This window comes from Myotis daubentonii, chromosome 12 (genome assembly GCF_963259705.1).
Source record: "Myotis daubentonii chromosome 12, mMyoDau2.1, whole genome shotgun sequence".
Classification (NCBI taxonomy): domain Eukaryota; kingdom Metazoa; phylum Chordata; class Mammalia; order Chiroptera; family Vespertilionidae; genus Myotis; species Myotis daubentonii.
Window position 1 is genome coordinate 25431354 of NC_081851.1, and position 17438 is coordinate 25448791.

A 17438-nucleotide genomic window follows, 5' to 3' on the forward strand; every position below is an offset into this window, starting at 1 on the left:
GTCTCTCTCACGTGGAAACCTCTCCTCCTCCCTTCCACTGTCTTTGAAAGTCAATGGAAAAAGCCCAGCCGGTGTGGCTCAGTAGTTGAGCGTCCAACCTATGAACCAGGGGGTCACGGGTTCGATTGCTGGTCAGGGCACATGCCTGGGTTGTGGGCTTGATCTTCAGTGCACGGGATACAGGAGCCAGCCGATCAGTGATCCATCATTGATGTTTCCATCTCTCTCTCCCTCGCCCTTCCTTTCTGAAATAAATAAAAGTATATTTTTAAAAAAGTCAATGGAGCCCTAGCTGGTTTGGCTCAGTGGATAGAGCGTCAGCCTGCGGACCAAAAGGTTCCAGGTTTGATTCTGGTCAAGGGCACATGCCCGGGATTCGGGCTCAATCCCCAGTACGGGGTGTGCAGGAGGCAGCCAATCCATGATTCTCTCTCATCATGGATGCTTCAGTCTCTCTCTCCCTCTCCCTCTCTGAAATCAATAAAAATATATTTAAAAAAAAAGTCAATTGAAAAATATCCTCGGGTGAGGATTAACAAAATAAAAATTAAAAATGGAGGATCTCAAAGAGCTTTTAATTCTATGGATTATATATCCATTAGTATTTACTGTATGGGAAATTAAAGTGGAAAACATTAAAAATACTTATTGTATTAGTTTCCTATTGCTGTTATAACAAATTACCCAAAGTTAGTGGCTTAAAATAATACAAACTTACTATTTTATAATTCTGTAGGTCAGATGTCCAAATGGGTTTCTCAGGTGAAAATCAAGGTCTGTAGGGCCGTGTTCCTAGAGGCTAATCTGTTTCCTTGCCTTTTCCAGTTTCTAGAGGCTGGCTGTATTCCTTGGCTTGTGGCCTCCTTCCATCTTCAAAGCTAGTAATTGCATCACTCTGACTTCTGTGTTCATTGTCAAATCTTTTTTGAGTGACCCTCCTGCCCTCTCTTTCACTCACCAGTGCCCATGCAATTACATTGGACCAGTGTCGGAGACCACCTATCGTCTTCACTAGCAGAGAAGAGTAGAGACCCCCAGAAGCTAGTGACCTTTGAAGCCCTAGCAAAGGTCGGAGCTGTGCACCACCCAGTTAATCTAGATAATGGTAGCTGAAGCATCCTCCCCACCTTAATTCACTTAATTCCTTAGATACTCATGTAAATCCTTGTTGATTATTGTTGATTAGATATTCTGCCTATCACTGGAAATTGTCTGCTGATGAGCTAATCTGTGTGTCATTGAAACCTCCTTACCTTAGGGCTACCCCAGATCAAATAAAAGGTTGGAGCTGCCTGAGCATGAGTGGAAGTCCCTCTGCTTGAGTTGGACTTGCCCACCTGGCTCCCCAACATTTCCAAATTGTCTCTTGTCTCTTTTCTCTCTCATTTGTGTGCGGCTCCTCTTTCAGATCCCAAACCCTGAACCACGCGGGATGTGGAGGGAAACACACTCAACAGACCAACACAGTCCAGGATAGTACCCATATCTCAACATTCTTAACTTAATCACACTTGCAAAAAAAATTTTTTTTGTCATTTAAGGTAATATATTCACGTCCCAGGGATTAGGAAAGTGTGGGGACATAATTGGGGATAATTATTCTGCCTACCACGTTATTTTAAAACAACAACAAACCTATTACATATTAACACATTTTAAAAAATATATTTCATTGATTTTTACAGGGAGGAAGGGAGAGCGATAGAGAGTTAGAAACATCAATGAGTGAGAAACATTGATCAGCTGCCTTCTTGCACACTCCCTACTGGGTATGTGCCCCCAACCCAGGTACATGCCCTTGACCGGAATCAAACCTGGGACCCTTGAGTCTTCAGGCCGACACTCTATCCACTGAGCCAAACCGGTTAGGGCAGAAGGAAGCATTCTTTTTATTAATTTGTTTTTGGTGCCCATGACCGGAATCGAACCTGGGACCCTTGAGTCCACAGGCCAACGCTCTATCCACTGAGCAAAACCAGTCAGGGCTTAATGAAAAATAACTATTCCAAGATTTAAAAAAAGAGTAGTGAGTGGCATTGTTTAACCTTTTTGCAAATCTCTTTAATGTCTGGATTAATAGAAAGATGGATTCTGAAATTTGCTTATGCATTCAATGTATTGCGATATCTGGATAACGCTACAAGATAATGAAAACAGCAAATAACCTTAATATTATGAAGCTAGTTTTGATTTTATGGAAAGGTCTAAAAATCTTTCTGAAAAGGTCTGAGGCTCCCCCAGGGATCCCAGTGTGCAGAGCAACTACAGGGTTTGGACAGGTTCAAGCCTCGGACTAATGAGAGGGCACAGTTCTCTCATTGCCACGTGCAAGTCCCAGCTTGGAGGGCAGAGCCCTCCCAGCACAATTATAGCCAACAGCTATAGTTGTAAGCTTGAACCTATGGTCCGAACACGGGGCCCCACGTGTCTGAGTACTGTGGGCTTGATAGAGTTCAGGTGCATGTAACTGAGTAGATTAGAACAGTGTAAACATCTTGACCACGCCCTTACTTTACCTCGTGGAATCTGGCTATAAAATAAAGACTTGGCTTACGGGTGCCGTTGCTGTCTCTCCATCAGAGAAGCAGCCTCCCACTGAGACCCAGCTTTCATTCTCTTGTCTTTTCTAAATCCTTCACCGCCCCCACTCAGGTTTACCCTTGGCCGTGCTGGCCCAGCACATCCCAGATCACTCTTTTGAGAACCACTGAGATGGTTATCCTTGCTTCTCTAGGTTATAGGGCATCTAAGTGGGTGATGAGCTTGGACTGCTATTGTTGCTGTCTTCACAGTTTTGTTTTTTTTAAATCCTCACTCAAGGACATGTTTTCCATTGATTTTTAGAGAGAGTGGAAGGGAGAGGGAGAGACAGAAACACCAAAGTCAGAGAGATACATTGATTGGTTGCCTCTGGCATAGTCCCAACCAGGGCAGGGAGCCTGCAACTGAAGTAGGTGCCCTTAACTGGAATTGAACCTGGAACCCTTCAGTCCGCAGGCTGACGCTCTATCCACCGAGCCAAACCGGCTAGGGCTATTGTTGCTGTCTTGATTTCACACCTACAGCTGCCACTTTGAGTTGAGAAACATCTACATACACTGGAAAAGTACTTTGAGACATTTCATAAAGGCTCTTTGAATTGGCAGTGGGAGTCATTGCAGTTTTTGAACAGGAATGTGATTTAAATTTGAGTTACTTTAGAATACAGTTTAAAGCCCCCAAAATCATAAATTGCAAGTGGAGGATGAGGATTAGGGACTTTGTTAAATGAGAGGTTAGGAAACTATCCTATATAATAAAAGCCTAGTATGCAAAGTGGGAGTTCGACCAGGGGGCGGGGCCTGCCGGGGAAGGGAGGGAGTACCCCTGCAGCCGCTAGGGACCCTACCAGTACATGAATTTTGTGTACTGGGCCTCTAGTAAAAAATAATTTTGGAACTTGAGCTCTTGAAGCTAAACTTGCTAATGATGCTCAGGCTTAAGGTGTGGCTGTGCCACCCATGGCTGGAGCAGACTGAAACTGCTTATTGGCAATGCGAGGTTTATGGCCAAGATGTTAGAAAAGTCTTCACACTGGCATCTTCCAACATGACAACAGAGGCAGAAATGGGGTAGGGAAACCAGTTTAATTGCTAAAATTACTAAATAGGATGGAGTCTATCCGATAGACTGTTCTGGAGGCCATTAGGTGATGGTGATATGAAGAGTGTAATTACTGAAGTACATTGAACATATACAAAATTAAGTAATTATATAAAGTTAATTTTCAAATCTATTTTTCTTAAAAAATATATTTTATTCATTTTTTACAGAGAGGAAGGGAGAGGGATAGAGAGTTAAAACATCGATCAGTTGCCTCCTGCACCCCCCACTGGGGATGTGCCCGAAACCAAGGTACATGCCCTTGACTGGAATTGAACCTGGGACCCTTCAGTCCACAGGCCGACGCTCTATCCACTGAGCCAAACTGGTTAGGGCTTCAAATCTATTTTTCCATTTTACATATGGGATTAGTGACCTTGTATACCTCTAGGGAGAACATCATACTATAATAAATTACCTAGTTAAGACTTGAAAATACTTTGAAAGCACAACTGATACACAGTTATTTCCTTTCTGTGATACTGTACTAATAGTATTGAATCCTGTGTTCAATGTTTAATGTTATACCTTGATTATAGACTCAGTGGAATACTTATACCTCCTTATCTTCCCAACCCATCCCACAGGTCGCGGCCAAATTATCTTTCTAAAATAAAAACTTGCGCTGTTTAACCTGGAAGGAGTAGGAGCTGTGAACCCCAAGAATCTGGGTTCCGATCGCCACTCCGCTACGTCACGTGAACGACACATTGCGCACAAAGGTCTCTCGCGTGTTCGTTCCCCCAGCCTCCCGCAACCAGGAAGACTCCAGCAGAATTGTCAAACGAAACCAAGGCCTCCCGCCAGGACGACACCGACTGCGCCAAGTCGATTCCGTTCTACGAAATATCCATCAGGGGGCTCTTCCCCCTCCCCACGTGGGAGTCGGTTTTTTGGGACCCTTTCCCCCTCCCCACGTGGCAGTCTGTCCCACGTGGGAATCTGTACTTGTTCAATAAATTTCCACCTTTGCTATAAAAAGAAATAGCCATCGGACAGAGACGGCTGAGATGCTTTCTTGCTGAATTCTCCGTGGAGTCACGCCTACCCCTTTTCCGAGAGGATCGAAGCCTGAGTTCCCGACGCCCTTCCCAGCCTCCCGTTCCCCTAGTAACCCCGGACTCGGGGTGCGGACCGGAACACAAAGAGGCGCGACCCGGAAGAAGAAATCGTTCTTTCCGCCAAGGGAGGGCCCACCCACTTAGAGCTGCCGGGGCGGGGACGGGAAAGGAGCTGCGCGTGCGCAGTGGCGTTGGTGCCCTCCGGTACGCCGGCGCAGGGAGGCGGTGCGAACGCACGCACACACGCACGCACGCCGGCCCTCTCTTACTCGCGCCGCTCCCGCAGCTCCAGCGTATACTAGCCGCGCTGTCCACCTGTCCGAGATGCTGCGGGTCTGTTATTTAACTGGCGTGACCTCCGCCGCCCAGGTGAGCGCGAGGGCGCGGGAGGGAGCGCGTGATGAAGCTAAGGGCAGACAACGGAAAATGGGGGCGGCTTTCGCTCTGCCTCGGCCCCGGGACTGAGGCGTGTCTCGGGGCCGCCCTCATCGCGGGAGTCTTAGGCGGGCCCGTCCGGCGGTTAATTCGGGAGTTCGCTGGGAGGGATGCGTTGAGAGTTATTGCTGAAGCCGGATGGGGTGTGGAAAAGAGAAGGTGGCGGGGAGGCGGGCGCAGGGCGGGAGGCTCGGCTTCGGGGACGTGTCGTCCAATCAGCCCCGCGGTGCCCCATTCAGGGACCAATCGTGGCTCCCGGCGCCCGGGTCGCCGGTTGTGCGTGCTGTGGTTTCGCGCAGCCAGGGGGTGAAGGTCGAGGGGGAGAACTACAGTTCCCAGCAGGCAATGCAGAGCCGAGCCCTGCCTTGTTGCAGTTTTAAATAAGGGGGTGCTTGCACTGTTAAGAGCCCGCGTTTTCGGGGACAAGGTCGTCATTATTCGGGAGGGACTTCTTCTCGTACCTGAGAACACCTCTGAGCTAGTCTTAAGCCTAAACAAAAAGAAAAGAATGTAGTTTGTGGAGTTCAAACTCTTGGTACTTGAGGAAGGACAGGAGTCATGACCTTGTGCTCATTTCTGAGATTAGCCTGGGGTTCTGAGTCTCCCAGGTGCTGGGACTACTTTGGCAGACATCCAAGGAGCCTAGAAACCGAGTTACTTTTATTTCGTCATAATTACCAAAGTAACTTTCTAAAATTAAAAAGTAAACCTATTTCCATTGACCACAATTTTCAGAATACTGATATTTTGGCAAAACGTTGTATTGCAAAACAGGCACTGTGATTCAGGCAGTAATAGAATAAAATCCGTAGAAGCCAGACTTTATTCCCCCCAAGTTTGCTTATCTCCCCATTCCGTTGTTAGGGTAGGAGAAGCAGCCTCTTCCATAGGAAAATGGTGTCTGTATTAGTTTCCTTTCTTTCTTTCGTTTTTTTTTTTTTTTTTTGTATGTGTATATTAGTTTTCTATTGCTACATTACTAATGTGGCCCTACCCTATAACAAAGAAACAGAATTTCCGGAGGATGAGGCCCAGAAATCAGGATTTTAAAAAGATTCCCAGGTGATTCTAATGAGCAGCCAAGGTTGAGAACCACTGCTTTAGATTGATTCAAAGTCAACTGATTAGTAACCTGAGTTGCATCTGCAAAATTCCCTTTGCCACACAACCAATCCTAATCATGGGCTTAATTAACAGCAAGGGGTGGAGATCATACCCAAGTGGGGCAGGAAGGATGAAGAAAGTAGAGCTACCTCTCAGGGCAGAATTGTTAAAAGTTTGTCTGTGGAGCCCTCCTTTCATGGCATGCTGTTCCTTATTCTGTGCTCAGATTACATCATGGTTGTCACTAGTCTGTCTGCCCTGAAGTCCAAAATTACATGTTTTTTTTTCTTGCCTTTCTCAAAATGTTTCCCACTTATTGGGTTCCCATTTAGGAAATGAGAAGAAAACAGATTAAGACTTTATACTAAAATATGAACACTTCTGGTTTGCAACCAAGATTTCTTACCTTCTTAAAATTGCTATCTTACAAGATTTTTTAAAAAATTTATATAAAATTCATTCATTTACTCTAACTATATCCTCCATCATTCAGTAGCATTTTAAGCTGTTGCTTTGTCAAACTCTTTTTACTCTTGACTTTTCTATGTAATATCTTCGGGTGCATCTTACCCTCTCTCATCCCTGTTTTCCTTTGTTGAATGTGTTGCTTTCATGTACCTCTAAGTATACCCCCAAGGTTCGTTCTTTCTCTGTCTCTCTTTTTACTTTAACTTAAGATTTAATTTATTAGAATAGTTTTAGGTTCACAGGAAAATTGAGGGGAAAGTACAGACATTTCCCATAAACCCCATGCCTCCACATATGCATTTCACTCCCCCTCCCCATTATCAACATCCTCTACCAGAGTGGTACATTCATTACAACCTATGAAACTACATTGGCATATCATAATCACCCAAACTCCACAGTTTACATTAGGGTTTACTTCTGGTGTACATTCTGTGGGTGTGAACAAATATGTGATGACATTATCCATCATTGTGGCATGATAGAGTGTTTGCATCCTTCTAAAATCCTGTCTTCTGCTTATTCATCACTCTCCTACCCTAAGCCCTTTGCCCTGGGAACCACTTATTTTTTCTTGAAATATAATTTTATTGATTTCAGAGAGGAAGGGAAAAGGAGAGAGAGATATAAATATCAATGATGAGAAAGAATCTTTGATCGGCTGTCTCCTGCATGCCCTCTACTGGGATTTGAGCCCAAAACCCGGGCATGTGCCCTAACCAGGAATTGAACTGTGACCTCCCGGTTCATAGGTAGATGCTCAACCACTGAGCCATGCTGGCTGGGCAGGGAACCATCGTTCTTTTTACTGACTCCATAGTTTTGCCTTTTCCAGATTCAGTTCTTTACATACTAGTTAATAAAGGCTTTTTTTTTTTTTTTTTAATTCTCACCTGAGGATATTTTTTTCCATTGATCTTTAGAGAGAGTGTGGAAGGGAGAGAGGGGGGGGGCGGGGAGAAACAGACAGACAGACAGACAGACTTCTATGTGAGAGAGACACATTGACTGGTTGCCTCTGGCATGCCCCCAGACTGGGGCCAGGGATTGAACCTGCAACTGAGGTATGTGCCCTTGACCAGGAATCACACCTGCAACCCTTTGTTCGCAGGCCCTTCAGTCTGAGCCAAATCGGCCAGGGCTAGGCTTTTTTTTCTTCTTTTAAACATATAGATCATTGCATGCTCTTTAATGACATCTCATCATATTCAGAATAAAATCGAAACACTTTATACTCACCAGGCCCTTCATGATCTGGCTCTTTGGATATCTCATTTTTCTACTCTGACAGTCTGTTTTTTTTCTGGCATATCCAGCACTTACTTCATTGCCTTTTCTTTTGTTGTTTCTTTTGCCCTGAAATCTTCCCACACATCTTTGCTCAGCTCACTTCCTTCATTCAGATATTTCCTCAGATACCGCCTTTCCTTCAGAGAGATCTTCCCTATCTAAAATAGACCTAACTACTCTCTCCTATTGCCCTACTTTTGTTTTACTTTGTAACTCTTACTACTGTGTATATAGATATGTATAGATATATCTATACATCTTCTAGAATTAGCTGTCATCTTCTAGAATTTATTATAAGGAATATGCTTATGCATTTGTGGCTGGCACATACCCAGGAGAGCTGATGGTGCAGTTCCAGTCTGAAGACTGGAGAATTATTCATCCTCTCTTGCTTGGGGAAGCTGGTCATTTTGTTTCATTCAGGCCTTCAACTAATTGGATGAGGCCCACCCACATTGTGGAAGGCAAGCTGCTTTACTCACAGTTCTCTGATTTAAGTGTTAATCTCATCCAAAAATACCCTCCAAGTTGACCTATAAAATTAACCATCACAGATGGCATCTACCTTATTCTGTATGCCTGGACTCATCATCCTTAAAATCTTTACATATGGATATTCAACAGAAATGAATTGTTTTGTTTTTCAGAAATGTACTTCAGAGCTCTGAATCTTTCTCAGTTTATTATTTTCCACATCTAACACCTTCTTTCTTCTCTTGGTCCCAATACTATATTGTATCGCCTGTTCTACAGCCTTTTCTGAGGTGGTCATTAGGTTTGGAGGACCAAGCTAACCCTCTCCCAAACTACAGGTTTGGTTGTGTTCGTCTGCATATGCAGTAGTGTTATCTGCTCATCACTTAAGAGAAAGAATATTATTGTTCTGGAGGACTGACAAAGCCAGTTTATTTAAGACCAACTTTGTTCATCCTCACTAGAGGATATTTTTTTCCATTTATATGTGTCTGCAACAAGCAGAATCCGAAGTAACCGCTTGAGCTAAAGCTGACCCATTTTTTTCCATTTATAGAGAGAGTGGAAGGATCAGGGAGAGACAGAGAGACAGACAGAAACACCAATGTGAGAGAGACACATCAATGGTTGCCTCCTGCACGTGCCTGATCGGGGCTGGGGATCGAGCCTGCAACCGAGGTACATGCCCTTGACTGTAATTGAACCCGGGACCCTTTATTCTGCAGGCCAGCCTTCAGTCCACTAAGCCAAATCAGCTAGGACTAAGACCAACTTTGATAGCAAAACTATTTAGGATTGAACTTGTGTGTGGATATTATGAGCTATCTTCTAGAATTCTTTTTTTTCCTGTTAGGGTTATAAAACAGTGTGTTACTTAATGAGAATGTCTGCTAAGCATACGTGGTAGAAAGTAGTTTATCATGCAGCCTGCTGTTTGCTCCCACCCACACTAGAATCCTTTTTTCTTTTTTTATTCCTTGTTTTCATTTCTCTAGACCAGTGGCTTTCAAACCATATGAAATAAATTTTATATTATAACTTCAGAGCACACAAATGAGAATATGTTAGTAATGTATATTCATTCATATATGCAAGGAAAACTAAAGTATGAAGTTTCCCCTTTTGCCATATGGTTTAATATCAGCCATTTCCTTTTCCTAACTGAGGAGCACCTTTTCTCCTAAACAAAGAATGTGTTTATACTGACAGATAATACTGCTGCAATGCCAAACTTAGTGGACTTAATTGTGATATAATAATGCATGATTCTTTTTTTAAAAATATATTTTATTGATTTTTACAGAGAGGAAGGGAGAGGGATAGAGAGTTAGAAACATTTATGAGAGAGAAACATCGATCAGCTGCCTCCTACACACCTCCTACTGGGGATGTGCCTGCAAGCAAGGTACATGCCCTTGACTGGAATCGAACCTGGGACCCTTCAGTCTGCAGGCCGATGCTCTATCCACTGAGCCAAACCGGTTCTCTGATTTAAGTGTTCTTATAAAATTATTCTTATAAAATAAATTTACTATAGAAAAATTGAAGTTGTTGCATATTAAATTGCATTTCAAATGTCATTAATTTCTGGAGGTCTTTTGTTTGTGTGGGCGGAATGCTTATGACAAAATTCACGAAACATTGTCAGTCACAGCAACCAGCAAAGTCTAGAGGGGAAACCTGGAACCTCCAGATAGGATTCATATGAGGGGACTTTAATTAAACTCCCTGTTTTCAGGTTGTAATGCTGGATTTTGGTGACTTTTTTGTTTTGTTAATCCTCATCCGAGGATATTTTTCCATTATTTTTAGAGAGAGTGGAAGGGAGGGGGAGAGACAGAGAGAGAGAAACATTGATGTGAGAGAGAGAGACATTGAATGGATGCCTCCCACACACATGCTCTGACCAGGCCGGGAACTGAGGTACTTGCCCTTGACCAGAATCGAACCTGCGACCCTTCAGTCCACAGGCCGACACTCTGTCCACTGAACCAAACTGGCTAGGGCTGTGGTGACTTTTTATATGTTCACTTTAGTTTGGAGTAGCTAAGGAAAAGATCAGCAGTGCAAAGACGTTACATGGGAACTGTACATTTTATCTTGCTTTTTTGGGGGGTTATTTATTTTTTAATCATATTTCTATAGGTTAGAAGCAGCAGTGCCAACATTTATTACAAGGTTATATGTCAAAGTAAATTACTTTGAAACAGTATTGTCCTTTCTACATCATAGGTTATTATTAACAAAAAGGATTTCCAGAACTAAGAGGTGTCCAATATTTTGTGTGTTAAAGTGGGATATTTAATTTTATTTTGGATAGAAATAAAGAGATAGTTAAGTATGGTGCTTGAGAAAGAGAGTTCTGGAGGCAGACATTGGATTTAGCAGTGGTTGATTCCAAAAGAAACAAAACATAAATTAGATTTCATTAAAATTAAAAATTTTTATGCATCAAGGGACATGGAAGACAGTAAAAAGAAAGGAAATATTTTCAAATCATAATCTGATAAGGATGTAATGTCTAGAATATAAAGAACTCCTACAACTCAACTACAAAAAGGCAACCCAAATAAATATGGGTGAAGGACTTGAATAGACATTTATCAAAAGAAGACATATAAGTGGCCAACAACCTCATCAGAAGGTGCACTCACTAGGCCAGTGGTCGGCAAACTCATTAGTCAGCAGAGCCAAATATCCACAGTACAACGATTGAAATTTCTTTTGAGAGCCAGATTTTTTAAACTGAAACTATATAGGTAGGTACATTGTTATTAACTTAATTAGGGTACTCCTAAGGCTTAGGAAGAGCCACACTCAAGGGGCCAAAGAGCCGCATGTGGCTCGCGAGCCGCAGTTTGCTGATCACGGCACTAGGTGGTGAACAAGTGTTGGTGAGGATGTGGAGAAATTGGAACCCTCATGCACTGCTGGGGAATATAAAATGGTACACAGTTAAACATGGAATTACTGTGACCCTGAAGTTCTACCCAAAAGAATTGAAGACAGGTGTTCAAACAAAAACCTGCAGATGAACGTTCATAGCACTGTTCATAGTAGCCAAAAGATGGAGACAACCCAAATGTCCAACTGATGTCTGGATAAACAAAATATGGTGTATCTATATGATGAAATATTACATCCAACCATAAAATAAATTAAGTACATCTATATGCAGGATACATGTCACAACAGGATAAACATTACGAACATTATGCCAAGTGAAAGAAGCCATGCAGAAAAGGCTACATATGATTTCATTTATACAAATATCCAAAATAGTCAAATCTATAGAGCCAGAAAGTAGATCTAGTGATTGTCAGTGGATGGAGAGAGGAAGAAATGGAGAGACTATGTAGTTGGCACAGGAATTTCCTTTTGGAGTGATGAAAATGTTCTAGAATTAGAGGTTTTGATTGTTGCATAGCAGTGCGAACGTACTGAAAGCACACTTTAAAACCGTGACTTGAAAAAAAGGTTTATTTATTTTTAAGAGAGAGCAGATGGGAGAGGGAGAGAGGTAGAAATTGATGAGAGAAACATTGGTTGGCTGACTCCTGCACACCCTCTACTGGGGATTGAGCCTGCACCCCGGTATGTGCCCTGACCTGGAATCCAACCGGTGATCTCTTTTTAAAATGTTTTTTTAATCCTCACCCGAGGATATTTTTTTCTGTTGATCTTTAAAGAGAGAGTGGGAGGGAGGAAATGGGGAGGGAGAGAGAGAAAGAAACATTGATGTGAGAGAGACACATAGACTGGTTTCCTCCTGCATGCTCCCCAATCGGCCAGGGATCAAACCTAAAACTGAGTACCTGCCTTGACTGGGAATCGAACCTGCCACCCTTCGGTCTGCTGGCCAATGCTCTCAACACTGAGCAACTGGCTGTGGCCCAACCGGTGACCTCTTGGTTAATGGGGCCATTCTCAACCAACTGAGCCACAGCATCCAGGTTAAAATGGTGACTTTTATAAGTGAATTTTACTACACACATGGAAAAAAAAACAGCTTGCCACTAGGTATTTGCAGATGGCTTGAGGTATAGAGACCGAACACACACACACACACACACACACACACACTCTCTCTCTCTCTCTCTCTCTCTCTCTCTCTCTCTCTCTCTCTATATATATATATATATGTATGTATGTATGTATACACACACACACATATATATAATTAATATAAAAAGATAATATACATTGAAGTGGCATTAATTGGCCAAAGATGGGACAATTTAAATTTTTAAAAGGATAATAATTACAGTTGGTTAAAATCCACCAAAAGTGTTTAAATTCATGAATTCATAAAGATAGTGTTCTGATTAGCTATAGCTACGTAAACTACCTCTAGCTTGGGGTAAAATAACTTTTATTTATTGTCTAAGTTCTGGGGGTTGCCGGGACTCAGCTGGGCTCCGTGACCCTCATGAGGGTGTAGTCAGGCAGTGGGTGGGGGTAGAGTCATCTCCCACCTCCTCATTCTCATGTCTGGCAGTTGATACTGGCTGCAGCTGACACCTCAGCTGGGGCTGTTGGCTGGAACACATACACATCCAGTATAGGCTTCCTCACCGTCTGGGCTTCCTCACAGTTTGGTTGCTGTGTTACAAGAGCAAATGTGATGAGAGGCAGCTGGCAGAAGCTGTATCCCCTTTTATGTTCTTGTCTTCGAAGTCACACAGTGGCACTTTCAGTGCCCTCTATTAGTAAATTAATAACCAAGTCCTGGCATTGTTCAAGGGGAGAGTAGTAGAACTCACTTTGGAGGAGTGGCAGGATTCTGGAAGAGCATGTGGTACAGGAAATACTATTGCAGTCATTTTTGGATAATATAGCCTGCCCTTTACAATTTTCAAATATATTCACAACCTTCCTCAAAACCCTTCAAAATCTGATCCCATCACAGCATCAGGGTCTTGTCATCAAAATCAAATTCCTCTGCAAATAAGACATTTTGGATGTCAATGTGACTCCTAGGATATAGCTCCCTTAAGCAATTTTCCTTTCAGCCTAAAGACCTGTTAACTAAAGAGACAAGTTATCTGTTGCCCATATAACCAACATACAATATACAGAGTGGGGCAAAAGTAGGTGTACCGTTGTAACGATGGAAAAAATAATACAATAATCCTGTATAATAAAAGGCTAATATGCAAGTGGTTATCACACCCTCATGTGTAAGGACTGATCAGCAGGATGCTGCATGCACAACAGGTACTCGTGGGCGGGGCTGCGTGTGTGACTGGTCACCAGGAGAGGCATGGAGCACCTCTCAGTCCCACCCCCCGCTGTAGCTTCCACGGGCGGTGATGGCAGCGGCTTCCTCTGGGCTCCTACAGGCAGTGGTAGCTCTCTCCCACCTCCCTTCTGCGGAAGTGGCGTGGCTCCTACCTCCCTCGCGGGTGCGCTGTGGCTCCTGCTGGCTTCCATGGAAGCAGTGGGCGGCCTACTGGGCGCGATTTCGTGCGCTGGGCCACTAGTCCTATATAATAAAAAGGTAATATGCAAGTTGACCCTAACAGCAGAACGACTGGGAACGACTGGTTGCTGTGACATGCGCTGACCACCAGGGGGCAGATGCTCAATGCAGGGAGCTACCCCCTGGTGGTCAGTGCGCTTCTCAGGGGGAGCACTGCTCAGCCAGAAGCAGGCTCATGGCTGGCCAGCGCAGTGGAGGTGGTGGGAGCCTCTCCTTCCTCTGCATCAGTGCTAAGGATGTCCGACTAATGTCCTAGGCCTGCTCCCCGCAGGCTTCTGGGCTGCCAGAGGGATGTCTGACTGCCAGCTTAGGCCAGCTCCCCCAGGCCTAAGCCATCAGTGGAACATTCCCCAAGGGGTCCTGGACTGCAAGAGGGCACAGGCCAGGCTGAGGGGCCCTCCCCCCTGAGTGCATGAATAATAGCATCATGTTATTTTACAAAATAAATAGCATTTATTATATAGATAAAAATTATGTTTATCTATATACTAGGGGCCCAGTGCATGAATTCGTGCACCTTGAAAGGAGTTGTGGGCCGCAAGGCTGTGGTGGGCACAGGGGTGGGTATGGCCCATCCTCCGTGCCCCTGCCTGGCCCCTTTTGCCACAGCTCCTGGTCCTCTGTCTACAGGCAGCCCTGCTCCCACCGCTGCCGCCGCTGCCGCCGCTCCCACCACTCCCACGTGCTGATGGTGCCGGCCCCACTCACACCTGCTGACAGCGCGGAGCGACTGGGGCTGGCGCCAGCAGTGGGTGTGAGCAGGACTGGTGCTGTCAGCAGGTGCGCATGGCAGCTGCTGCCCTGATCGCTCCTCAGGAGCAGGGGCAGGTGGAGAAGCCCTCGGGTGATTGAGGCCAGCAGCCGCCACTTCCACCCACTGACGGGACTGAGTGCTGGGCGCTGGCAGCGGGTGCGAGCGCCAGGCAGGACCACAGCACGCGGGAGCAAAGAATTTTCAATAACCACCAGAGGCTCGCCCTGATAACAGTGACTGGCACCCCACCTTGATCTGGCATCCCCGCTTACCTGCTCCACCATCTCCATCTTGGCCGATGCCTGCCATGTTCCACACACGCCCCCTGGTGGTCAGCACATTTCATAGTGACCTGTTGTTTGGTTGGTTGGTTGTTCCGTGGTTCAGTCTATTTGCATATTAGCCTTTTATTATATCTACTAGAGGCTCGGTGCACAAAAATTTGTGCACTCGGGGGTAGTGGGTCTCTCAGCCAGGCCTGTGCCCTCTCACAGTCTGGGACCCCTCGGGGGTGACCACTAGCTGGCTTAGGCCTGCTCCCTGGGGGATTGGGCCTACGCTGGCAATCAGACATCCCTCTGGCAGCCCGGCAGCCCTCGGGGGATGCCCACTTGCCAGCAGGGAGCAGACTTAAGCTGCAGTCAGACATCCTTAGCGCTGCTGAGGAGGCAGGAGAGGCTCCCACCACCACCGCTATACTGGCAGCCATCAGCCTGGCTTGTGGCTGAGCAGAGCTCCCGCTGTGAGAGCGCACTGACCACCAGAGGGCAGCTCCTGCATTGAGCGTCTGCCCCCTGGTGGTCAGTGTGTGTCATAGTGACCAGTCATTCCCAGTCTTTCTGCTGTTAGAGTCAGTTTGCATATTACCCTTTTACTATATAAGATAGAGGCCTGGTGCATGGGTGGGGGCCAGCTGGTTTGCCCTGAAGGGTGATCTGGATCAGGGTGGGGGTCCCGCTTGGGTGCCTGGCCAGCCTGAATGACGGGCTGATGGCTGTTTGCAGCTGTTCACACACCCTTCAGGGTGAGGGTCCCCACTGGGGTGCCTGGCCAGTCTGGGTGAGAGGCTGAGGGCCGTTTTCAGGCTGGCGGGCAACTGAAGCGCCCAGCCTCTTTTTTTTTTTTTTTCCCTTTTTTTTTTTTATTCTGGGATTTATTTACCTTCTATATCTGTCACTGGAGCTGAGAGCTGGCTCCAGCTTGAGGCTGTGGCTGGCTGAAAGCAGGTATCAGGATTTGTTTAGCTTCTATAATTGTAACTCTGTTGCCATCACTGGCCCTCTAAGCTCTGAGCCCGCTGGCGGCTGAAAGCAGGTTTCTGGGTTTGTTTAGGTTCTATAATTGCAACATTGTTGCATCTGGAGCTCAGAGCTGGGCTGCAGCAGGCGGGGAACCTTGGCTTCCTCCATCACTGGAACAAGCAAGCCTCCTGTTCACTTCAGCTGCGTGGCTGCCGGCTGCCATCTTGGTTGGCAGTTAATTTGCATATCCTGCTGATTAGCCAATGGTAAGCGTAGCGGTGGTATGGCTAATTACCATGTTTGCCTATTATTAGATAGGACTAGAGGCCCAGTGCACGAATTTGTGCATGGGTAGGGTCCCTCGGCCTGGTCTGTGATTGGGGTACATTGGGGCTGACCAGGGGTGGGGGGAAGGGACCACGGGAGGTTGGCTGGCTGGGGTAGAGACCACAGGAGGTTGGCTGTGGGAGCGCACTGACCAGCAGGGGGCAGCTCCTGCATTGAGTGTCTGCTCCCTGGTGGTCAGTGTGTTGTCATAGTGACCAGTTGACCAGTCGTTTGGTTGACTTGTCATAATGGTCACTTAGGCTTTTATATATTGATAGATAATAATAAAAGCATAATATGCTAATTCAGCCGTGGGCAAACTACGGCGTTTGAAATGAATAAAACTAAAAAAAAAAAGACTGTACCCTTTTATGTAATGATGCTTACTTTGAATTTATATTAGTTCACACAAACACTCCATCCATGCTTTTGTTCTGGCCCTCCGGTCCAGTTTAAGAACCCATTGTGGCCCTCGAGTCAAAAAGTTTGCCCACCCCTGTGCTGATTAGATCGGGTGTCCTTCCGGATGACCTGGACGGAGCTGGGGCTGTGAGGGAAGCCGGTGCCGGCAGCCCGGGGAAGGAAGGCTTACTCTTGTGCAAATTTTGTGCATCAGGCCTCTAGTGTTAAATAATGGCCCTGGCTGGTGTGGCTTAGTGTTTGAAAGGTCGAGAGTTCAATTCTCAGTCAAGGGAATGTACCTGGGTTGTAGGTTAGTTCCCCGGCTCCAGGTGGCCCCAGTCCCCAGGGCAACCAATTGATATGTCTCTCTCTCTCTCTCTCACTCACCCTCCCTCCCTTCCTTCTACTCTCTTTAAAAATTAATGGAAAAAATATCTTTGGGTAAAGATTAACTAAAAAAAAAAATAATAATAAAAAAATGTCAAATAAATGAAAAATAATGAATTAGAGACTACTTTTTGAGACTCTGAATAAAGAAATGAATATAGACATTGTACAGTAACACAATTGATAACATCAACAAAGAGAGACAACCAAGACATGTGCCTCCTGATGAAAGAACACAATACCACCTAAAGCTTTGCCAGAGGGTAAACCTGAGCCTGAGCAAGTGTCTGGATCCAACGCTAGTTTACAGAAAGTACAGAGGGCAGGAGCATGTTAAATTGCATCTTGAACAAAATCCAGTCTGGAAAATT

At 45.2% G+C, this 17438-nt stretch overlaps 1 protein-coding gene across 14 annotated transcripts in view; it reads left to right on the forward strand.

The window, feature by feature from the left end:
- Positions 1 to 4889: 4889 nt before the first annotated feature.
- IMMT (inner membrane mitochondrial protein) overlaps positions 4890 to 17438 on the forward strand; it is a 54169-nt gene continuing 41620 nt past the window's right edge. For 5 of the 14 annotated variants that reach the window (XM_059659237.1, XM_059659241.1, XM_059659240.1 and 2 more), the window contains exon 1: positions 4899 to 5072. In XM_059659237.1, coding sequence (XP_059515220.1) covers positions 5028 to 5072 — 45 coding nt within the window. In that variant the 5' untranslated portion in view covers positions 4899 to 5027. Of the gene's footprint in view, positions 5073 to 17438 lie in introns of all 14 variants that reach the window. The other 9 variants (XM_059659235.1, XM_059659236.1, XM_059659238.1 and 6 more) reach the window with 4 other exon arrangements.